This window comes from Verruconis gallopava (genome assembly GCF_000836295.1).
Source record: "Verruconis gallopava strain CBS 43764 unplaced genomic scaffold supercont1.7, whole genome shotgun sequence".
In the NCBI taxonomy this organism is placed as follows: domain Eukaryota; kingdom Fungi; phylum Ascomycota; class Dothideomycetes; order Venturiales; family Sympoventuriaceae; genus Verruconis; species Verruconis gallopava.
Genome location: NW_015622143.1, coordinates 961,043 through 983,019, shown reverse-complemented (window position 1 = coordinate 983,019; position 21,977 = coordinate 961,043). Strand labels below are relative to the sequence as shown.

The window sequence follows — 21,977 nt, the reverse complement described above, 5'->3', positions numbered from 1 at the left end:
GCACCGCCTCCAGTCCGCAGACCGAAGAAACCTGAACAACTCCAAAGACGTGCAAGGAGCGAGAGGCATCCAACCCACACAAGAAATATCGCAGTCCCCCGCCAAAGACCTCTGGAAGCATGTCCGCGGAGCCCTTCTATGTGCGCTATTAGTATGATGGCCCCCCTCGCCTCCCCTGTGTACCGTGTGGGCTGACCGCCATGCCAGCTCCGGCCATTCAGGTCGATTCGGTCACGAGTTCTTAGGTTCGTCAAGACCTCATATTCGGCCTGACCTTTGCTCGGTTGCGTTAACTGTGTCTGCAGAGTTTGACTTTCGTACCTTGGGTGATGGCCGCAGTTCAGCAGTCCGTTACGCCAACAATTCGAACTATCGCAACGACTCTCTGATCCGCAAGGAAAGTACGTCGGAATGCCATTCCAGTCTGAATTGTGAGAGGTCGAGGGCTAACGTGCAGCAATCGCAGTGTGCGTCAGCTCCGCGGTCATCGCAGAGATCAAGCGCATCATAAAAGATAGCGAGATCATGAAGGAAGATGACACCAAGTGGCCAAGCAAGAACAAGGATGGCCGACAGGAACTCGAGATCCGGCTTGGGAATGAGCACATCTCCTTCGAGGTATGAGACACCGCAGATCCTGTCAAGTGCGCTGCATCGTTATCCGTGCTGACGTCCGATCTCAGACCGCCAAAATCGGCTCTCTCGTCGATGTGACCGAATCGGAAGATCCAGAGGGCTTGCGAGTGTTCTACTATCTGGTCCAAGACCTGAAGGCTCTGGTCTTCTCACTCATCTCTTTGCACTTTAAGGTATCTGCCCCTCGGCAAGAATTCACGTGACTCTGCTAATGTCCTTTTTAGATCAAGCCAATCTAGTCGCCACGTTTGTAATGAAATCCAGTTCTTAGTAGCACGCATTGAGGAATCAAGAGAAATACAAAGGCGACTACGACGTTGCCAATCATAGTTGCATGTTGCTGAGTACGTTTTTATTCCTCACGACATGAATTATTCTTGCTCATGTAAATCACAGACGTTTCCGTAATGCCAGAAATGAGCACCTAGTGTATCGGAGCGCAGCTCCAGCTTAAAAATGTTTGCTCTAGCCAGCGAAGATTAGTGATTCGTCGTTGAGGCTAACCTGTTTCCCGGCTGTTATAACAGCTTTATAACCCAGGTTTCGCGCTCACCAAGGCTATCGATATTTTATCTCTCTCTTAAAATATATGGAAGAGACCAAGACATGTAATTTTACTCGTCGATGTCGGTACAGGACGTAGTAGTAGACCCATGTGTCTTGGACAAGATAGGCCGCAATATTGATGGGAATCGGTCTGCTTCTCTATATCATCTACAGCTCCATGACCAATCTTGAAGTATTTAATGCAAATGGTTCTGCCAGTAAGTTTCGCTACATAAGATTAATTGCCCGTCGTCAAGAATTTCCTCGATGATGTTACTTGTGAAAATCACGTGTACAGCCGTGCAATGAATACGGAGACAACATGTAGCGAGAGCTATATGTGAGACAGCTATCTTACGTGGACAGCCTTATGCTCGTTCGAGGTTCAACAACCCTTTTTTTGTTCAACTAGTTGGATGTCGTCATGCCCTGACACTGGTAGAATGTCGTTGCTTGGCCAGTACAAGTTTCACAAATAAAGAGTAATTTAATGGAGGGAGAATGCCAAGGCTCGCGGAGGAAATCCTACAAAGCCGTCACATCGTTACCTGACGTTAGTACCCAGTCTAAACTGCTCATAATTACTTCAGGACTGAAGATCACTCAGCGAAGAGAATGGCACTGTTTCTCAAGCCCGTTTTTGTGTTTTGTCTTGCCGTTTCGACAATCCAGGCGTAAGCCTGCTTGCATTGAGCACACATATTCTTGGAAACGGATAGAAATGATAAGGCCTTGAGAGCGCATAAATTCCAGTGGTTCATATTATGATATTAAATATACGTTCCAAAATTTACGTCAGTGTAAACATAGCGGAGAAGATGAAGGGAATTTATTGCTTTAGTTATGCCTGGTAAGTAGTTAGTACCACTTAAATACATGACCTAGCATAAGTCAGATTGTAATCCTCAGAAGTATTTCTCCATTATATTTAGGGCTCACTTGATCGATTTCTGTATTTTGACCATTATTTCATCTAATCTCTACTTGCAATCCCGAGTATCATTCTAATTCATTATAGTACACCTGTCTTGTGCCGAAATCAAAACCTTTGGCTAACACGATACTTCATGTCACCTCCCTCGGCAACGCAGTACAATCATTCCATTTCTAAAGGTGATAAATTCATGCGTTAAATTCTCTCCTGACTCTTCTTCGGGCACCAATCGGTTTCGCGGCGCCGATGACCAAGGATCCACGCATAACGTCCAAGGCAGCCATCTGTTGGCCAACGCCTGTTGAACCGTCAGACTTGCCGATGTCCCATCGACTTCCACACATTTGACCATTGCCACCTCCAGTACAGGCTTTTGCTGCGCCTTCAGCAGAGGCTTCTAGAAACGGCAGGATCGCGGCCTGGAAGGACGGGATGATATTTGCTGTGCCCGCCATCCATCGGGCAAGATACGCCTTGAAGGACAGCTGGTCCACGTTGCACGTCCCCTGTCTCTCGCACATCTTCTCATACATGATCCTGCCGTCAAAGAAGGTCGCGACGGCGTTGCCTACGAGACCAGCCGTCCGGTCGGACCACAGGGGGTCGCCGGTCACGTCAAAGAGGACGGCGGCACCGTACATGAACGCGCCGACGTTGTACGACCACTGATCGTGGTTGACGTCCACGCAGCCCGTAGACTTTGCGTCGTCGGTGCCGTCGAAGACGTTGAAGTTTTCGTCTATAAGCCCCACGCTCTGCGTCCAATTGTACGCGTTGATGGCCCAGTCAAGATATGTCGGATCCCCCGTGAAGCGCGCAAGACGAGCCGCAAGCTGAAACGCCAGCCCATTCGCGATCGTGGATTTGTAGTGATAGCCGTCGGCTCCGGGCTGGATCTTCCACTTCATACCGCCATTGCACCGCGTCATGTCCCATCGGCTGGCAAACTCGTTGAACACATTTTGGGCCACGCTGATCCAGCTGGGCCCTCCTGGGTTAGGCAGCCCGTATTCCGCGGCGCCCATGGCTGCAAGTGCCCACCATCCCTGATCGTCATTTCCTTCGGCCGACGGCATCATGAAGTCGTTACCCGGACTCAGTTGGCTTAGCAGCGCCTGTGCGACGGCCTGATTGTAGGTACTGTCTCCCGTATAGTGCCAATACTCGATCATGCCGCCGAAGAGGCCTGCCGATTCCCACCACCAATACGGCGAGGGCAAAACGCCGACCGGTGCGAAATTGTAAAAGCCCATCAGATTGTCGGCCGCAATCTTCAAAGCGGATTTGACAGAAGCGACATCTGAAGGGACGAGGCTCAATGACACGCTAGAGCCGATCAAAGAGGCTCCTAAAAATAAACATCTCGAAAAATACATTCCCAGAAATGTGTGCGGACTCGACGGCAAAAGGGGGACTGGGTGTAGAAAATGCCGGCCGGGACCTGGAGAAAGCAATGAAAAAGGACAGAAAAAGAACGACTGATCTAGCTAAACGAGTGTGAGGACGGTGAGCGATGCATTGTCTGAGTTACGCAGGTCGCTACATTATAAAGATTGGGTACGCTCAAGCTTAAGCCAGCGTCCACATTCTCCTATCCTATGGCAGATCCATGGGACAAGCAGGGCCGGCAGAGATTAAAAAGAACAAGACAAGAGAAAAAATGGAAACACGAATTCAGCGAGATGCCAACAGGAAGCCTCGGCGCATGTTGGGCACCGCAGCGGCCGCGAAACGAAACAGCGTCGTGGTTGGCCGACGGGATGATGAAGAATGGGTTACTGAAGCCAAGACTGCCCAGAAAGGGGGGAGGGGGAAGAACGCGGCGATGAAAGGGAGAGGACGAGCAGAGGCCGACACAAGGGGGACACTGCAGCCTTGAAACGACAACGCCCCGGCTCCATCGATGTGCGAAGCGATCATAGGCGCGGCACTTATTAGGAGCGACATTCACATGTGCCGCGAGTGGAACGGGTTTCGAGGGCGCATTGTAGTTCCAGTCGCGTGGTTTGTGTGTCGGCCGAGCTGTGAAACGACCGCGACGATCGGGAGCTAGATTTGCATGCGCGACGTGGGTCTCGGGCAGGGAAGAAACTGGCTCCCTTTCTTGCCTCAGTGCAGAAGGAGACGTAAGTTTAGCCCAGGCAACAGCAGCGCTCTTATCGCCGTCGCATTTCGAATGATCCTTTGATTATTTTCACGGGGTGGGGAAAGGAAAGCCGCAGGGAGGGAGGGGGGGGGGGGGGGGTTGCTTTTTCTTGTTTGCAATGACCCGCCAGCAGAGACTCCTCATGGCCACATAAGGTCTGGATCCCGACTTACGCTGGACAAAACTGGAACGATTTTACGCTTGTACAGGATGTTCAACACCCGCGGTGAAGAGTGTACCGCGAGGAGGTGAAAACAAGGCCAGGTATGAAGGGGACACCAGTCGAATATGACTGTAAAACGAAGCAAGTTGATGTTCAAGCAAGCTCGACGCTTTTCGAAGTCGCCGAAAGTGGGCACCTGGATCCATGCTATGCAAGACAACTAGTTACGTACAGAGAATGCAAGTGAGAAAAGAGTTTATAGCTGAGCGCTTTCTTGACCAACCTTGGTCGGCAAGAAGGCGTTGAAGTATTGGTTCAGCGCATCGACAGTGCCGCTGCCTTCCACGAGGCGAATGACACATCCAACATACCCGTCCGGTCTCACTACCACCACGCCGCCACGCTCCTCCTCCAGGCCCATTTTCGCATGCGCAGCAGCTGTGGCTTCTGGAACCCGATGGTCCCAGATATCGTCCGCGTAGACGTGATCCTTGTATCGTGCCAGTTCAGCTGGCAGCAGGGCGCCAATGTCTATGTCCGGCCGTTTGGCATTGAAGATGGTCGCAAATGTGTACAGGTACGAGTGCGGGTTGTGTTTCTCATGGAACGAGACCTGGTCGATGTCCGGACGCAGATTCGCAGAGAAGAATGACGACTTCTTCCGCAAGTTCTGAGCGAAGTCCTTGATCGCTTGTCCCATGCGCTTGGGCTGACCAGAAAAGAGGAAGATCCTGTAGCTGCCGTTGAGGGGAATTTCCTGCTCCAAATGGACCACGTTTGCGTCGACCACACGAGTGACGGTCGCCGGCACTAGCGTCCGGCCTGTCCGCAACTTGGTCCCTTTGCCGGTCTCGAGGAAGAGGCTGCTTTGCGCTTGGTGCGAGGGACCCCAGTTGAAGACGTTCTCGAGATACGCAACGCCATAACCGCTCGTGAACTCGCAGCTGGCCTTGAACGTCTTGACAAACTCATTCTCTTCCACCGGCTTCTTGTCTGCATCCGTCGATGCCGCAGCGCCAACCTCGCCTGCAGAAGGCAGTCTCATGGAGAACAGCTTCGCGTACTTGGCATCGAAGGTCAACAACTGGTCGGCTGTTCTTCTCCTTTCCGTCTCGTATGTGCTCAACACGCTGCGGTCGGCCCAGCCAGATTCGACATGGTGTATCTTCCAAGCAAGGTTGGCGGCGTCGAGGAAAGCAGTGTTCATACCCTGGCCAGCCTTGGGGCTGTGGGTGTGGCAGGCGTCACCGCCGATAAAAACGCGCTCATCAATCGTGTATCGATCCGCAAGACCCTGGCCAATTGGATAGACCGAGTACCATTCAACACGGTCCCATTCGATCCAGTACGGTTTCAAGATGGCCTTGGCCTTATCTATCACTTCTTGTTCAGTGGCCGTTTTTCGAGGGTTGAAATCCGGGTCAGTAGAAGACGCAATTTGGATGTACAGCCGAACCATGTTGTCCTCCCGCGGAATGACCATGATTGAGCCGGCGTCGGAGTGAATGGTACACTTCATCTGCACACGAAATTTGTTAACTGTGTTGCCTATTGCACGAAGAGATAAGCAGTACCTTGATGTCGGGAAAGTCCGTCCGCACAACGCCATCCATGACACCCCACACATATGCGATCGGATCTCTGTGACGGACTTGGATATGAAGCTGTTCTCGAATGAAACTCCTCGCACCCTCACCGCCAAACAAGTACTTTGCCCGCACGGTCTCGGTCTGGTCGCTGTCTACGTGCTTAAGCTGGACCTCCACTGGATACGTTTCGTCTGCGCCGTCGTTCTTGAATCCCGTGATGGTCCACGGCCGCTGCACCTCTACGCCGTACTTCTTCATGTCGTTCAGAAAAACATTTTCGATGTGCCCCTGGTGCAAGAGGGTGGTGAAGGGATAGCGGGCATCGATGAACTTGGGGCAGCTAGGCCAGCTTCCTGTTCTTTCGATGCCGTTTCGGGTGGGGTCCCAGAAGGCGACCTCGTACACGCGCGCAGGCTTGTGTGCCATTATCGCAGACTTGAGACCCATGTTCCTGAGCAGATCCATCGAACGAGGCTGAATGCCGTCCGCACGACCTGTCTTGGTGGGCTCTGGCCTGTTATCAATGTGCTTGATCTTGTACCCCCATCGCGCGAGACAGGTGGACATCATCAGCCCAACCGGGCCCGCGCCCACGATCACAATATCGTACGTATCCATTGCGAGTAGCAACGAGTCCTGGAGACGAGATGAGAAGGGAAATTGCGTGCTCGGCCAAAGTCGTGTCTCCTGGCAGCCAAAATGCTTGTGATCGCTAAATGGCAACACCTTCGACGTGCCAGTAAATTTGGGGTATCTTGAGGACGGAAACGGCTGGAGAACAGTGCTCCGCGTGGATGATGGCGAGCTTTATGTAGCCATGCGATAAGGGTGAAAGAAGCGGAACGAGAAGCATTCCGACTTCATGATTTAGAGCTGCCGTGGGCCCCGGCGGCTCTGATGGTTACAAACGGCACTGAGAGCTCCTCTGCCCACGTTTTTATTTCCGTGATCTGGATTCTCAATGCCGGTGATCATGCTAAGGTGGGGCGCTAGGTTTGTCCTCTTCTGTAAGCGGCTGTTCGCGCTCCACGTTTCGGCAATGGCAGTCCCCACAAATGATGGTAGTGCTCCGACCAATCACCAACGATGAGATTCCGCCCCAGATTTCTCGCGTCGTTTTCTGTCTGTTTCGTGAGGTGGACCCGTCTGCTTTGAAAGCTGTGACTTTGTGTATTGTGGACTCTCCGAAGGGTTGGTTCAAAGGGCGCCGATGCTTCTGACGCTGTGTTGCATTGCGTCTCACGCCACAGGCGTTCGTTGCAAACAAGCGCATTACTGCGCAATGTCCCCCATCTTCAAACCATTGTAAGCTCGATTCGCTTCTACACGGCTCTTGAAGGCGTCTGGCCCATTGTGTGTGTGTCCAAAGAAGGCGCGCGCCTTGTCCACAGCTTGTGAAGTTTGGAAGGAGAGAGCACCCCAGACGAAGCATCGTGCCATCCAACTGTGCTTTCTATCTGTACCGTAGGCATCGATAGAACAGATGGCTTCAACACTGCTATGCTAAGAAGCCAGAACAGCGGATTGACCTATATATTCATTTTTGCATCTCCTTTGCTTTCTCTTCCTTTCGACAGCAGACATGCCAGAATTGACCATCAGACTGCACGACGCTAGAACTCGTATATACGGCCCAGGCGACACGGTGTCCGGCTCTGTGATATTCATACCCCTTTTCAGTGCGCGTCTTCGTTCCTTGATCGTGTCTCTGCAAGGCTACTGCTATACCTCGTCCCTCAGCGCGAATGCAAAAGTTTCCCATGTGGTCCCCTTCTTGCGCCTGAGCACCTCAACGATGGAGGAGACGTACACGTACATCGGAGAGACGTATGAAGCTCCATTCTCCTTCAAGTTCCCGGAAGATACAGATGTCGTTCACGAAGCCGGTCCCGATCGGCTGAGGAGCGTTTTCAACCAAGGACCGCAGGCACTGCCATCCAGCGTCGTGATTTGCGCAAGAAATTGTGTTCAGACCGTGCGCTACATGATAGAAGTGGAAATACACGGCAGGACACGCGCTACGTGTGAGGAGACGATTCTCTTCCGACAGTCGGAAAAGAGGTTGAGGGATGGAAATGCCAGCAGGGAACAAGAGGAATCGCGGAACCAGCTGGGGGACAATGCGGTCCGGGAAGATCGCTCGTCGAGCCCAACGAGCCCACGTGTAGACTACGAGACCTGGAGGTCAGACAGATCTGTGTATTATCATAGGCCGGAGATGATCAGGCTACCAGAAGCCAAGGGGTGTTCACGACTGAGCTTACACGCACTACCTATGATAAGCACGCATCACAAGAGCGCCGTCGACCGCTACAAGCACGCAAAGAATCAGAACAGGGGCGGACTGCCGCGGGCATTCAAATCCTGGAAGACGCCCAAGATGGTGTTCATGCCCAGCATCTACTGCCCGCAGAAAACTGCAGTGGATCAGGAAATACCACTCCTGTTGGCCGTCGATACAATTCGAAATCCGGTATGGGAAGGGTTGGGCGAGGAGCATCAGCTGGTGTTGGAGGAGTTTTCACTGGCAGTAACGGCTCACAACAGGACCATCATGCAGAATCGCCCGCACAAAAGACGGTGGGGACGCTGCCTCGAGCTCTCCTACGCGGTGATACAAGCGAGTGGTCTGGCTGCGCAAATCAACCTCGACGCTGTGCCTACGCCCCTGGTCCAGAACTTCAAGATTTTACCCGGGACGATTCCCAGCTTTGCCACTTACACGCTCAGCCGGGGGTATAGCATCGACGTGCACTTCAAGTTCAGCTTCGGAGATGAGCAGCTCGAGTGGGGTGCTTCCATGGAGCTCACGATCACAGCCGACGACTCGACGAGACTGGCTGAAGGCGTGCACATGGACCCTCTGCTATTTGTCGACCCCAAGCGCGAGCCGCAGTATTTCTGGCGTTCACACGTCGAGGCCGGTGCCGCCGAGTCTACAAGCCGGAGCAGCATCGACCCGAGCAACTTCAACAACGTGATCAACATGCCGGGAATGCAATGGGAGACCGGCCACGGACGGTTGCCTAGAACGAGTTTCGCCTGCGCGACCGCTCAACTCAGGCCGGAACTAATGCCTGTCAAAGGAGGCAGAGGCAAGGCCGGCGCTCTCAACATCGTTGCAGGGGTTTGTGGTAGACCGCGCAGGCGATACATTAGAGAGCTGGAACCAGTCACCAGGCCGCTGTTCACTTTCCAGCACGGGCTTGGAATTGATGGAGCGAGGGACCATGTTTGCAGAGCGGAGAGCGTTTGACTTGACTGTTTGACGTGTGATCGGAGTCGCGCGGGGAAGACCAAGATTCTCGATAACTTGCTTTCGTTGAGGAGGAGCATTTTGTATTCCATGAATTGGCCTTTCCATGTACGCCGTTCGCTGGTCACCATATGGCGTGAATATGAGAGAACATGAGACAATAACTATAGTCGTCCTATCAAAACTGTGTCCAAAAAAGCAAAGGGAGAAGAAAAATCAGAAGAGAAAGAGAAGAGCACGTGGGTCTCACGCAGCGACACCGCCTCCGGCGTTTTTCAGTATCTGCTCAAAGTTCTCGCGGCTGTTCTTGTAGGTGGTCTCCAGGTAGTGCAGCTTCTTGTCGAGATTTTCTTTCTCCTTTACGTGTGCCTGCGTTTCAGCAGCCAGGCGGTCCATGACCTCCTGCGAGGATGCTTGCACAAACCTAAGCAACGAGCAAGCGCGTCAGTCCGAGATCAGAGCAGACGCACGGACGAGGACATACATCTTACCGACGCCCTCATACATGGGCGTCTCCCTTGGAAGGGCGCCAAGTTCGTCCGCGGTCAGCTCCAGCTTACGAGTCTCGCGGGCGTTGGCTGCCAGCTGGCTCTTCACGATGGCCATCTGCTGCGTCGAGAACTGCGACTTCTGCTCGATCTCCAGGAGCACCTTGAACCGCGTTAACACGTGCACAAATGTGACGAACGACTCAGAGGAGACGCAGACCTTGCGTAGAGCGTCGTTTGAAATCGACATTGTTGAAGCCTTGGAATTTTTATTCGACGTGCGTTTTGGCGCGACTTGGGTTCTTTATTCTCCAAGTTTGGGGCGCTTCAGAAGACTTGAAACGATGACCGCCGAAGCTGTGCACTTCTGTGCTTGATTTCCTGGTCTGCTGCGTGATACGGTTAAGTTCCCGGAGCGTCCTGGTTTGACGTATGAGGACTTACCAATAGCCAACAGTTCAAGGTATGTGGCCACGCGCGTCACGTGCCCGGAGTAGTCTGAGGCCACACGGAGAGCCAAAGCTGCTTGTGCAAGGACGGAGTAGAATAACTCTACCTCTGCGCCTGAGGAACACGACAGGGCTATGGGCTGCCAACGTAGCTCAAGAGGCCAGAAAGAGAAGAGCCCGAGCACAGAAGCGAGCAGCCATACGCCCAAAGCCGGCCTGCTCCCAGACCCGAACAGGCCGAAAACAGATCTGCACTGCCGGAGCTGGCTGCGGGCCCACGTTCCAGCTGGCTTTGCGGCTGTTTGGTGCGTCCAATGACGAGCGCGCAGTCCGGTCGCGATCTTCAGCCGATGACGAAGTTTTCCCTAATCATCCGGAATTTTCTGCCAGCGAGCCTGCGCGAGGTTGTGCACGAGGCGGCGGCTGACCCATCCTCTGTTGACCAGAAGTCGACCTTGTACCCGCCGCACGTACAGTCCAGCTGGAAGGTCGAGTAGAGACTTTATTTTGCCGGACACATTGTTACAACGCCCGGACACCGTCAATCGTACACTGCCGTTTTCAACACATCACAGCACACGTACCAAAGAACCCCGAAGGCCCGACGGTCACATATCGTCGTGTACGCTGCAACGCGGGCAGGCTTGGTTATCATCCTGAGCAAAGCTGAGGATCAGGAGGGACTTCGAGTACCCGCCGCGTCCCGTACCAGTGCGCGCATTTTTTTTTTCCAAGTGCTTAAAACCAGGCCACAGAAGCCAGATCTTCCCCCCTCTAGCCTTGCTGCAACCCTTCTCATTTCTCCGTGGTCGAAAAACGACAGATTAAGAAACAGGAATAAAGTCTTCTTTGACCATCCTCCAAGCTCTGGTAGCTCAACGGCGGAGTCGTTTCCTTTCCTCCGTCCTCTAAGAGAAAAAAAAAGAAGGCCTACCAACGTGTTTGCTATCGTACAGTACAAGATATGCTGTCGTGGCTGCCATCGATACCTTACCCCCCACCACGGGAGGGCTACTGGGAGCCCATCACATCGACGCTCGATTGGTGTGAGGAGGTGCGTGTTCTTGATAGGAGGCACCGTGAAGATGGAGAATCATCATGCTGATTGCCAGCTGTAGAACTACTATGCGACGCCGTACTCGGCCGAGATTGTCAACACAATGACTAACCTGCTGTTTCTGTATCTCGGAATCAAGGGCGTCTACAATTGTGTGACGCAAGGACATGACCGCATCTTCCTGATCTGCTGCTTGGGCTATCTGGTCGTTGGGTCTGGCAGCTTCCTGTTCCACTCAACTTTGAAATGTATGTCATCCCAGCACAAGCCTGTCATTTGCACTCTGCACTGCTAGACTGCCTACTTCTTTTGACCACTTCGCTTCGCGTTCAGACTGTCTAACGATGGCAACTTTCTTCTAGATCCTATGCAACTCGTCGACGAGCTGAGCATGATCTACACCACTTGCCTGATGTGCTTTGCGACGTTTGGCTACGCAAAATCGAAGCCGTACCAGGCCGTGCTGGGCGCTTCGCTCGTCAGCCTTGCCGCCTTCATCACGCTGTACTACCACTACTTGGAGGACCCCACCTTCCACCAGGTTGCCTACGCGATCCTGACCGCCGTGGTCCTTATACGAGCCATCTACATCATGGAGGTCAATATCCGACCTAGGTACAAGGAGGCGGAGAGGAAGAAAGTGAAAAGGGCTGCCGCTCAAAGCAACGGGCACACCAACGGCTCGACAGGGCGAGAGCGAAAGGGCGATCAAGAGCTGGAGGAGGACGAGAAGGCGCTGGCGACGCTGCGAACCATGTGGATCATGATCTCGTACGGGCTCAGCGTGTTTCTGGGCGGCTTCGCGTTGTGGAACCTGGACAATGCATTCTGCCCTCAGCTGCGCAGATGGCGGCGTCAGATTGGGCTGCCGTGGGGTCTGTTGCTCGAGGGCCACGGCTGGTGGCATCTTATGACGGGCGTCGGGGCTTATTTCTACATTGTGTGGGGCATCTGGCTGCGGCACCACCTCAACGGCACTCAGGACCAGGTTGAGCTGGTGTGGCCGCGCCTCGTCACGTCGATGCCCCAGATCATGCGCATCGACAGCCCGTCATCGCCATCATCTTCGAACGGCGGCAGTGCCAAGAAGAATGCGTGAGGAGAGAATAGACAACTTTCTTGGGAGGGACGAGTCGAATGCGTGATTCTCTGTACACGTGCGTGTGCCTCGATCGTTTTTGTTGGGTTGTCATTTTTCGATCGCGTCCTTCCTGCCGCTTCGATAAGCCTCGGACGCTGACGTGACTCTTCTGAACTGTTCTGTTCGTCTGACGTCGAAAAAGTGCACGCGGACGACAAAAGAAAGCCACGTATTGTATTGCCGACGCCGAGCGTCCTGAGGGCTTCACACGTTCTCTGTCCATTGCTCGGGGTAGACGTGTCGAAATGCGCGAGGATGTCATCACACATGATTGTAAACCATTTGACTGCGGGACCGGGAAAAAGGGATTCTGCTGCAGGGGAGAACTGTAAGATGCATGACGAGGAAGGAAGGTCAAGGACGAGCGAAAGAATTGGCCGTGGGGAATAGAGGCATAGAGACGCAGAAGACGGAGGCGAAGGTGATGCAGAAAGAAACCACGGGACAAGGCTTAGCTACACGTGCAAACAAAGGGCAGGATCCTCTGTGCGAGTCAAGGCGATCGGGATGGGTACGCGTCCGTAGGCATGTGGTGGAAGCACGTATGCTTGCATGTACCTTTGTATGTATGTGTGTATTATGTGTGCGTGTGTGTGCGAGGTACTCAGTGCCAACGTAAGTCGAACTCGTTGACCTCGAGCTTCACGTGACTGGGCGAGAAGTGCGGCATTCTCGTAAGGCGACACAATCGGAAGAGCACAAGATGAGGAGAGAGCGGCGCCTGAGCCATCATAGGGCGCAAAGGCGGCTTGGCAATAAGACAGTGCATGCAAAGGAGCATCTCGTCGACGGTTGCGCGTCGTTTGGACGTTTCGGCACGCTTTGAGCTGAGCGCAGACGAGGTTCTAAGTTTAGCAGGTCAAGAGGGCTTCAGGCGAACAGAAACTGCTGGGGCGTGCGAAGGACCAGATGAAGCTAGCCCGGGTCGCGCAGGGCCACGCCTTTTTTAGATTCCCGTCCTTTGGCGCGAATGCAGACGTCAGCTCTTTTTATTTTTTTTTTTTAAAGCAACTATTATTTTTATAGGCTGTCGTCCACGTGCTGGTCTAGTCCTTGCTGTGAATAAAGAGTGACCGTCTTCCCGAGCTTGGGAGCGATTCGCGGCGACGGAGGCGGCAGCGGCAGAGGTGACACCATGGCTGTCTTGACTCAGAAGGCAGGTGACTTGGAGACGGGGGGAAGAAGAAGAAGAAGAAGAAGAAGACGAAGACGAACAAGACGAAGACGTTCAGAGGTGCCTTTGAACCGAAGTCCGTCACCGAACGAAAAGCGGGCGAGCCGGGACTGCTGCAACCAGTCGAGGCCCGCGCCGAAACGTCCGAAGGGAGTTTAGTGGGTGGGGGCGGGGGGGGAACCCTCTAGACGCCCGCACGCTCGGGGGCGTCTTAGGGGGTCGACGGCCGGGAGAAGGCGCCAACAGAGAGGGGAAGCAAACGTAAGCCGGCGTGTGTGGATGGCGGCCACAGGGACCCAGAGCTGGGCGACCACAGCGCGTTGCCGTGCAGGCGACGGTGCTGCGGCGAGGTGCGACTGAGGGCGCCGACGCAAGCGGCCTTCAACAACGACAACACCGTCGCACGCTCATCCGGGTCGCTCCCGTGCTTGCATCCGCGACGGTGCAGACAGCGCCCGTCTTCGTCCGTCATTCGTCTCTTTGTTTCGAGCCTTACCTGCGTCTCGAATCCTGATACACGGCCCACCCAAACACACGCCCGCTCGACGCCCACGCCCACCTGCTCGCACACCTCTCCGTCCGTCTCCAAACTCCCGTCCCTTCTCTCAAAGACGTCTCTGCTCCCTCGCTGTGTTCTCGTCCCTGTTGCTCTTGTTGCTCTTGCTGGCTGCCTTGACGTCTGCGCTCGGATCCTCGTGAAACGCGCAATCGACCCTGTCGACCTCTCCACTCGTCCCAGCACCGCCGCAACGCTTCGACGCCCTGAACACGACGCCACACCATCACCTCCATCCACCTCACCAACAGCACTGCCCACCCATCCGTTCGCTCGTTTCGTCCGTGCTACGTGTGCTACAACACCCAAATACCCATGATACTCGCTCCTGCGGCGCCCCGATGAGTCTTCAGCGCGACCAGCATTGGGGTTCTGGGAGCCTGCACGTAGTCTGCTCCAATGGACTTTAATGACGATCCAGCGCATCGCCGCAACTCGACGCCCCCGATTCCCTTGCAGGACTTCTCGCAGCCCCGGCCGGGCTACGCTGACAGCGAGACCGACAGCGATGCCAGCAGCGGCGGCCCCCAGCGCCAGCGCGCCATCAGCGACGCCGTCAAGAACTCGGTCAAGCGTCTGTCCGGCAGCAGGGCGTCGAGAGGCCACGGCTCGTATGCGCCGCTGAATCCACGAGATCCTGACACGGTAGGAGGCGTCGGAGGAACTGGCAGCAGGAGCGTCCCCTTGGCGCCGTACAGAGACAATGGAGGTCCCTCGTCACCGTTGTCGACCGTGTCTGCACAGCTGCAGCGTCCGGGACTGCAGATCCCCCCGTCCTCTGCAGCTCGAGGCGACGACATGACGCCTTCGAGTCCGGTCGACGCGGCCGCGTTCCAAAGCGCCATGTCTGGATTCGCTGGCATCTCGTTTGGGGCCGAGCCCGCGTCGAACCCCTTCGACCCACACGCAGCCAACACCAATAACAGCTCGCAGGGCTGGACCCGCGACACAACGAAGACGCCGAGTTTGATGAGCGTCGACATCGGCGGCGACGGAGATGAGCAGGCGGACAACGACTATTTTACCTCCGCGCCATCCAACGACCGCACTCCCCTCACGGACCCTAATCATCTCGCTCCCATCGCCGGAGCGAGCGCACCCTCCACACCTACGGGACAGACGGGCCGGACACGCAGCGTGAGGTTCTCGAACGCGTCTCCGTCTGGCATGTCGCGGCTGGGCGACGACCTCGCCCAGGCCGAGGCCGGCTCGCGAACGAGCTACAGCGACGGCATGCGGAGGTCAAGCTCGATTCGGCGCAGCCTGAGCGCGAACTCGGCCGCCGGGTCGACGCTGCAAAGGGCGGGCACCATGGTCAGGAACATGTCCACGCGCATCGTCAACCTGTCCAACGAGCAGGATGTCGTGGACCGCACCATCGCCATGAGACGGAAGTCGTCGGTCAAGACCTCCATCCGCGGCCGTTCGCCCTCGACATCTGTTCCGGACTTGCCTTCCGTGGACGGGCCGTCGGACCCGTTCACCGATCGGCCGCTGGAGAAGCCGCCAAGCGTGGATGTCGACGAGATGTCGTTCCCGCGACCCGGCCTGCGACGCAGCCGGTCGACGCGCGAAGACAATCCGCTCAAGGGCAATGCGCTTGGCATATTCCCCCCCGACAGCCCCATCCGCATGAAGCTGTGCGATCTGCTCGTGCATCCCTTCACCGAGCCCTTCATCTTCGCCCTCATTGTCCTGCAGACCATCCTTCTCGCCATTGACGCCAACATAGGCGTCGGCATCGACAGATCCCACGGCAACCTCGGCGCCAATTGGATCGACTGGGTCATGCTCGTTCTTTTCTCCATATACACGGTCGAAATCGTTGCGCGCAGCATCGTCTCCGGCTTCATCATCAACCCGATCGAGTACAGCACCATCAACCGAAAGATCGGCCTCCGCCAGGCCGTCGCAGACAAGGCGAAGGAGCTATTCGGCACGCCGCACACCAGGCCCAAGCATCAGGAGACGGTGCAGTCGACCACGGATTTCGCACCGCAGCAAGGCCTCGTTCGTGCTCTTACCACCAACATCACCGAGGACGGGTCCGCCAGAGGTGGATCCAAGGCACAGCGGAGACAGCGACTGGCGCATCGGGCCTTTCTAAGACACTCGTTCAACCGCGTCGACTTCGTGGCCGTCGTCTCATACTGGATCAGCTTCGTCCTCAGCATTTTCTCCCTGGAGGACAGCAGGCACGTCTTCGTGTTTCGCATGCTCGCCGCGCTGCGCATCTTGCGCCTGCTGTATCTGACGGCGGGAACGACGGTCATTCTGCGAAGTCTGAAGAAAGCGGCGCCCTTGCTGATGAACGTGGCGTTTTTGGTCGGCTTTTTCTGGCTCTTGTTTGCCATCATCGGCGTGCAGAGCTTCAAGTCGAGCTTGCGCCGCACTTGTGTCTGGATTGATCCGACCGACCCTACCAACACGTGGGTCAACGACTTCCAGTTCTGCGGAGGCTGGCTCGCCGACAACGGCTCCTCCATGCCGTGGCTTCGTCCGGACGGTGTCACGAACGGCACGAGCGAGGCGAAGGGCTACATCTGTCCCACTCAAAGCAAGTGCATCGAGGGCATCAATCCGTACAATGGCTCCGTGAGCTTCGACAATATCTTCCAGAGCCTGGAGATGGTCTTCGTCATCATGTCCTCCAACACGTTCTCCGACGTCATGTACTACCTCACGGAAAGCGACTACCTTGCCGCGGCAATCTTCTACGCGTGCGGCATCGTCATCTTGTTCCTCTGGCTGGTCAACCTGCTCATCGCAGTCATCACGTCCTCCTTCCAGGTCATTCGCGAAGAGAGCAAGGTCTCCGCCTTTACAGGAGAGGAGAGCGAAGTGATGTCGCTGCACGAAAAGGACGATCTGAAGCCCTCGTCCAAGAAGAGCACGCTCATACGCGCATTCGGCAAGACGAGGTGGCTGTGGATCACCATCATCGCCATGGACTTGATCGTCCAGTGCCTGCGCAGTGCGCGCATGAGCTCCTCGCGGGAGACGTTCATCAACAACTTCGAGACGGTCGTGACGCTGATTCTGATCGTCGAGATCGCGATCCGTTTTGCCATTGACTGGCGGCACTTCTTCCGCAGCAGATCCAACGTCGCCGACCTTACGCTCGCCGTGATAACGGGAATCATCCAGATACCTCCCATTCGAAATTCGGGCCAGCCGTACGCGTGGCTCACATTTTTCCAGATCCTGCGTATCTACAGGGTCGTCCTGGCCGTCCCCATCACGCGAGATCTTATCATGACCGTGCTGCGTAACTTTTCGGGTCTGGTGAACCTGATCCTCTTTGTGTTCCTGCTCACCTTCCTGGCCGCCATTCTAGCTAGCCAAATGTTTCGCGGATCCCTGCCTCAAGTCAACGCGTCCGGCAATACTATCAACGTTACCTTCAACAGCATGTGGAACTCGTTCTTGGGTATGTATCAGATCTTCTCCTCGGAGAACTGGACCACCATTGTGTACAACGTCACAAACTTCGACATCTTCTACAACACGGCCTGGATGGGCGCCGCCTTTTTCATCCTGTGGTTCGTGCTTGCCAACTTCATCACGCTGAACATGTTCATCGCTGTCATCCAGGAGAGCTTCGACATCAGCGAAGACGAAAAGCGATTGCAGCAGGTCAAGGCGTTCCTCCAGCAGAAGGAGATGGGCAACCCCAACGCGGGCAATCTTTCCCTGTCGTCCATCTTCAAGTACGGAACAGCCAGCGGGAGGAAGAGGGATCCGCTGGAGTTTGGCTCTCGCACCACCGAGATGCTGCTCAAGGATGCCGTCGTTCGCGATTTTTTGGACCAGCAAGACGAGCCTGTGCCGTACAGCAGTCCCCAGGCGGAGGAGGATACGCCCATACTGCGCTCGCAACCCACGACCGTGGTCGCCCCGGGAGGTACGTTTGCCGGCTGGTGGCAAAACCTTGTCTCCAAGCTCTTGCATCGAGAGCCGAACCCGTTCTACTCCCGGCTCGAGTTTTCGCGCGCGTATGAGGACCTGGACCCGCGTCAGATGGCCAAGGAGGTCATGAGCGCGTACGATCGGCGGAAGAGGGCGCAGAGAGAGTATCTGAGGAAGTATCCCAGCTACAACGTATCGCTGTTCATCTTTGGCCCGCAAAACCGTATTCGCCGGTTTTGCCAGCGCATCGTTGGGCCTGGCCGTGGCGAGGAGCGCATCGAAGGCGTTTCCCCGTCGATACCAGTGTGGTACACTTTCTCCGCGTTCATCTACTGCGCGATTGTGGCCATGGTCATTCTCGCATGCATCACGACCCCGCTGTACCAGAAGGAGTATTTTGATAGGCACAACTTCAGCGTGAGGAACTGGTTCGTGTGGACGGACTTGGGTTTCGCTGTGCTGTTCACAATCGAAGCCGCCATCAAGGTCATCGCTGACGGCTTCTTCTTCACGCCCAACGCTTACTTCAGAGGCAGCTGGGGCCTGATAGATGGCGTCGTGCTCATCACCCTTTGGATCAACGTCACCAGCTCCCTGTTCAACGAGGGTCAGGTCTCCCGAGCGGTTGGAGCCTTCAAGGCGCTGAGAGCTCTTCGCCTGCTCAACGTTAGCGACAGTGCGCGCAACAATTTTCACGCCGTCATCATTCAAGGAGGCCTCAAAGTCCTTTCCGCCGCTTTTGTGTCCATCAGCTTGTTGATCCCGTTCGCCATTTACGGGCTCAACCTATTCGTCGGAAAGATGCAGTCTTGCAACGACAGCAGCTTGAACAATTTGAACGACTGCGTCAGCGAGTTCCTCTCGCAGCCGTCAAACTGGAACGTCCTCACCCCGCGTGTCGTCTCCAACCCGTACTACTCCTTTGACAACTTTGGCGACTCGCTCTTCATCCTCTTCCAGATCGTGTCGCAGGAAGGATGGATCGACGTCATGTGGCAAGCGATCGAGATCACCGCCGTTGGTCAGCAGCCGCAGCCTTTTAGTTCGTACGGCAACGCCGTTTTCTTCGTCATCTTCAACTTGCTCGGCGCCGTCTTCGTGTTGACGCTCTTTGTCAGCGTTTTCATGCGCAACTACACGGAGCAGACTGGCGTGGCCTTCTTGACCGCCGAACAGCGCTCTTGGCTCGAACTGCGTAAACTGCTCAGGCAGATCAGCCCCAGCAAGCGACCGCTGCCAAATCAGAAGCGCGAGTCGTGGAAGGAGTGGTGCTACAGACGCGCTGTGAGGAAGACTGGAAGATGGAGCAGATTCGTGACCGTGATTCTTGTCCTGCACCTGATCCTGCTCTGCATCGAGTTTTATCCGACAAGGGAGTGGTGGGACACGACTAGGAATTATCTGTTCCTGCTGTTTACCCTGATTTACATCGCCAACATCGTCATCAGAATCGTCGGCTTGACATGGAGCCGCTACCGTCGCAGCACGTGGGATGTCTACGCGCTGCTTTCGGTCTCGAGTACGTTCATTACCATGATCTTGGTTCTTGGCCGGCCACAGTCCTGGGCCATCGTTCGCCTGCAGCGTCTTGCGCTCGTCTCCATCGCGCTTCTTCTGATCCCACGTAACAACCAGCTCGATCAGCTGTTCAAGACCGCCGCCGCCTCGCTGCCGCTCATCGCCAATTTGCTCGCCACCTGGTTCGTCATGTTCCTCACCTTCGCCATCGCGCTCACGCAGACCTTTGGCCTCACAAAGTTCAACAACAACGAAACCGTGAACATCAACTTCCGCGACGTGCCCAAAGCACTAATCTTGCTGTTCCGCATCTCGGTCGGTGAGGGCTGGAATCAAATCATGGAGGACTATGCAACCATGAAGCCGCCGTACTGCATTGTTAGCGACAACTTCCGCGACGGGGACTGCGGCAGCGAGCCATGGGCCCGGTTTCTGTTCATCGCCTGGAACATTCTGAGCATGTACCTGTTTGTCAACCTGTTCATCTCGCTCATCTATGAAAGCTTCTCGTACGTGTATCAGCGCAGTAACGGATTAAGTGTTATATCCAGAGAAGAGATCAGGAGATTCAAACAGGCTTGGGCAGAGTTCGATCCCGATGGGACTGGATACATCAGCAGAGAGGCCTTTCCGCGACTCTTGGGCGTAAGTTGTTTCATCCTGCTCTTTCTTCCACCCCCCACCCCTACCATACTTTTCCTACGCCCGGTTGAATGCGCGGTGCTGACATGCTCGCTGTAGGAACTGTCGGGCGTCTTCGAGATGCGCATCTACGATGGCGACTTCACGGTTGCCCGCCTTGTGGAAGACTGCAGCAAACCTCGACGCGAATCAGTCGTCAGTGGCCGAAACGAACCTCGTGAGATCGATTTGGCCAAGCTCAACGCGCGTCTGGCTGATCTGCCGGTCGAGGCCATCAGAAGGCGAAGAAGGCGTATGAATGCATTCTACGAGGAAGTACTGGTATCTGCCGATCACGACCGAGGTATCTCGTTCACATCACTCCTCATGATCTTAGCTCATTACAATGTCATCAACGACAACAAGAGCTTAAGGTATGCGCGCTTCACATCTTGCCCGTATAATAGCCACCTAACGCACGTGTAGACTTCATGAATTCTTACGTCGCCGCGCGCGACTCCAGCGTGTGGAAGAAGCAGTGAACAGAAACATAGTCATCGGTTTCTTCGACACCGTGTACTGGTCGCGTAGGTTCCGACATCATCTCCGCTCGAAGGCCGCCGGTCGCATGACCGTGGTGCCGCAATTCAGTGTGCCAGAGATCTTTGTCGACGAGGCCGCGCACGATGACACTGCTGTTGGACCATTCGATGGCGGCGCTGGACTGAAATCGCCTAGCGTAGGATCATCTGTGCCCAGCAGCCCGAGGTTTGGAGGTGCGACACCTCCAAGTGCTAGCCAAACCGGAGAGGTATCCAGCAGAAACCTACCACCCATTCGAACGCGATTCAATAGCACGAGCAGCATTCAGCTCTCCCCGACAAACTCACCGACGACGCTGATGTCGCCCACGACGACGTTCCCCCCACTCGGGTCCCCTACAGCACCAAGATCCCCAGGTGCTCATCAATCAACGGTCTCGCAAGGCTCCATCTCTGAAGACTGGCATTTAGCGCAGGCTCTGTCGAGACCGAGCAGCCGCGATGGAGCTGTCGAGGGCCCTTCGTCATGGAGCGCCGCCCCTCGAAGTCCTCGCGGCATTCATGGACGCACTTTATCAACGCGCGACACGGCAGACGAATTGGAGAGCAGAAGCAGAGCAAACAGCAGCGTCTCGGCACAGGACGTCCTTGAAGTCTTGGATACATCCGTCTGGGGTGAAAGCATACGAAAGAGCTTCTCCATGAGACGGCCCAGTGGGGAGCAAGGGAGCGGGAGAAGGAAGAGCTGAAAAGGAATGAGCGACGCAAACATGTATATTTCTTAATGAGCGGGCGAGATGCCAGTCACGATCGGGACCTGGAGGAGGAGGTCTTTTCTTTTATTTTCAATGTACGAGCCACTGTTTGGAAAGAAATGGCCGACTGACGTAGATTTTCTCTTTTGTTAAACAGATAGATGGAGAAACGCCGTGTATAGCTAGGTACACCCCGGCGTTTTCCAATGGCCATGCATAGCGGCGGCGTTTATGAAGTTCAAAATGAGATAGCCTTGACTATATAATGGGAACGAGAAGAGTATTTCCCTCAGTATGACCAATTCTTTCGATGCCAGAGACCAAAATCCTGCGACGGCCTCGTGAAAGTTATGCGCGCGAAGTCGGCGTGCCTCAAGCTGCGCAGAGTCAGGATGAAAGGTACCCAACAGCTGAAAAGCCACATAGAGCTGTCGCGGCATGTGAAAACAAGGCGCGTCATTGCCAGTTCAGCGTGCACATGAGAAGAACGTTCGATC

At 55.1% G+C, this 21,977-nt stretch overlaps 7 protein-coding genes across 8 annotated transcripts; 4 read left to right on the top strand and 3 right to left on the bottom strand.

Annotated features, from left to right (window-relative positions):
• The first annotated feature begins 50 nt into the window (after positions 1-50).
• Positions 51-1,418, top strand: PV09_02995 (uncharacterized protein). Its single transcript, XM_016356129.1, has 7 exons — positions 51-151; positions 208-245; positions 306-401; positions 467-618; positions 684-809; positions 861-980; positions 1,033-1,418. The coding sequence occupies exons 1-6, from the start codon at positions 120-122 to the stop codon at positions 873-875; spliced, it is 459 nt and encodes a 152-aa protein (XP_016216435.1). The 5' UTR covers positions 51-119; the 3' UTR covers positions 876-980; positions 1,033-1,418.
• A 758-nt stretch (positions 1,419-2,176) lies between these two features.
• On the bottom strand, positions 2,177-3,492 carry PV09_02994 (uncharacterized protein; the record flags this gene model as incomplete). The annotated part of the gene is made up of 1 exon (XM_016356128.1): positions 2,177-3,492. The coding sequence occupies one exon, from the start codon at positions 3,490-3,492 to the stop codon at positions 2,305-2,307; it is 1,188 nt and encodes a 395-aa protein (XP_016216434.1). The 3' UTR covers positions 2,177-2,304.
• A 1,064-nt stretch (positions 3,493-4,556) lies between these two features.
• On the bottom strand, positions 4,557-6,981 carry PV09_02993 (uncharacterized protein). Its single transcript, XM_016356127.1, has 2 exons — positions 6,000-6,981; positions 4,557-5,944 (listed from the first exon to the last, which is right to left on the bottom strand). The coding sequence occupies exons 1-2, from the start codon at positions 6,630-6,632 to the stop codon at positions 4,682-4,684; spliced, it is 1,896 nt and encodes a 631-aa protein (XP_016216433.1). The 5' UTR covers positions 6,633-6,981; the 3' UTR covers positions 4,557-4,681.
• A 615-nt stretch (positions 6,982-7,596) lies between these two features.
• Positions 7,597-9,270, top strand: PV09_02992 (uncharacterized protein; the record flags this gene model as incomplete). The annotated part of the gene is made up of 1 exon (XM_016356126.1): positions 7,597-9,270. One exon carries the CDS (start codon positions 7,597-7,599, stop codon positions 9,268-9,270), a length of 1,674 nt encoding a protein of 557 aa, XP_016216432.1.
• A 46-nt stretch (positions 9,271-9,316) lies between these two features.
• On the bottom strand, positions 9,317-10,383 carry PV09_02991. 2 transcript variants are annotated; one of them, XM_016356124.1, is made up of 4 exons: positions 10,203-10,383; positions 9,979-10,147; positions 9,755-9,921; positions 9,317-9,694 (listed from the first exon to the last, which is right to left on the bottom strand). In XM_016356124.1, exons 2-4 carry the CDS (start codon positions 10,006-10,008, stop codon positions 9,517-9,519), a joined length of 375 nt encoding a protein of 124 aa, XP_016216430.1. In that variant the 5' UTR covers positions 10,009-10,147; positions 10,203-10,383; the 3' UTR covers positions 9,317-9,516. The 2 variants fall into 2 exon arrangements, with proteins under 2 accessions (XP_016216430.1, XP_016216431.1); XM_016356125.1 differs by lacking the exon at positions 10,203-10,383 and having other exon boundaries at positions 9,979-10,181.
• Positions 10,384-10,530: 147 nt separating this feature from the next.
• Positions 10,531-13,384, top strand: PV09_02990 (uncharacterized protein). Its single transcript, XM_016356123.1, has 3 exons — positions 10,531-11,261; positions 11,326-11,512; positions 11,627-13,384. The coding sequence occupies exons 1-3, from the start codon at positions 11,172-11,174 to the stop codon at positions 12,361-12,363; spliced, it is 1,014 nt and encodes a 337-aa protein (XP_016216429.1). The 5' UTR covers positions 10,531-11,171; the 3' UTR covers positions 12,364-13,384.
• A 794-nt stretch (positions 13,385-14,178) lies between these two features.
• On the top strand, positions 14,179-21,759 carry PV09_02989 (uncharacterized protein). Its single transcript, XM_016356122.1, has 3 exons — positions 14,179-20,207; positions 20,304-20,617; positions 20,670-21,759. The coding sequence occupies exons 1-3, from the start codon at positions 14,535-14,537 to the stop codon at positions 21,472-21,474; spliced, it is 6,792 nt and encodes a 2,263-aa protein (XP_016216428.1). The 5' UTR covers positions 14,179-14,534; the 3' UTR covers positions 21,475-21,759.
• The last annotated feature ends 218 nt before the right edge of the window (positions 21,760-21,977 follow it).

Coding starts and splice junctions, on each gene's coding strand:
- PV09_02995 (XM_016356129.1), top strand. CDS start 120: ATGTCCGCGGAGCCCTTCTATGTGCGCTATTA. Junction 246..305: donor ATTCGGTCACGAGTTCTTAG/GTTCGTCAAGAC, acceptor CTGTGTCTGCAG/AGTTTGACTTTCGTACCTTG. Junction 402..466: donor CTCTCTGATCCGCAAGGAAA/GTACGTCGGAAT, acceptor CAGCAATCGCAG/TGTGCGTCAGCTCCGCGGTC.
- PV09_02993 (XM_016356127.1), bottom strand. CDS start 6,632: ATGGATACGTACGATATTGTGATCGTGGGCGCGGGCCCGGTTGGGCTG. Junction 5,945..5,999: donor CGGACTTTCCCGACATCAAG/GTACTGCTTATC, acceptor TTTCGTGTGCAG/ATGAAGTGTACCATTCACTC.
- PV09_02991 (XM_016356124.1), bottom strand. CDS start 10,008: ATGTCGATTTCAAACGACGCTCTACGCAAG. Junction 9,922..9,978: donor CAAACGACGCTCTACGCAAG/GTCTGCGTCTCC, acceptor ACGCGGTTCAAG/GTGCTCCTGGAGATCGAGCA. Junction 9,695..9,754: donor TATGAGGGCGTCGGTAAGAT/GTATGTCCTCGT, acceptor CTCGTTGCTTAG/GTTTGTGCAAGCATCCTCGC.
- PV09_02990 (XM_016356123.1), top strand. CDS start 11,172: ATGCTGTCGTGGCTGCCATCGATACCTTACCCCCCACCACGGGAGGGC. Junction 11,262..11,325: donor CGCTCGATTGGTGTGAGGAG/GTGCGTGTTCTT, acceptor TGCCAGCTGTAG/AACTACTATGCGACGCCGTA. Junction 11,513..11,626: donor GTTCCACTCAACTTTGAAAT/GTATGTCATCCC, acceptor ACTTTCTTCTAG/ATCCTATGCAACTCGTCGAC.
- PV09_02989 (XM_016356122.1), top strand. CDS start 14,535: ATGGACTTTAATGACGATCCAGCGCATCGCCGCAACTCGACGCCCCCG. Junction 20,208..20,303: donor CCTTTCCGCGACTCTTGGGC/GTAAGTTGTTTC, acceptor TGCTCGCTGTAG/GAACTGTCGGGCGTCTTCGA. Junction 20,618..20,669: donor AACGACAACAAGAGCTTAAG/GTATGCGCGCTT, acceptor ACGCACGTGTAG/ACTTCATGAATTCTTACGTC.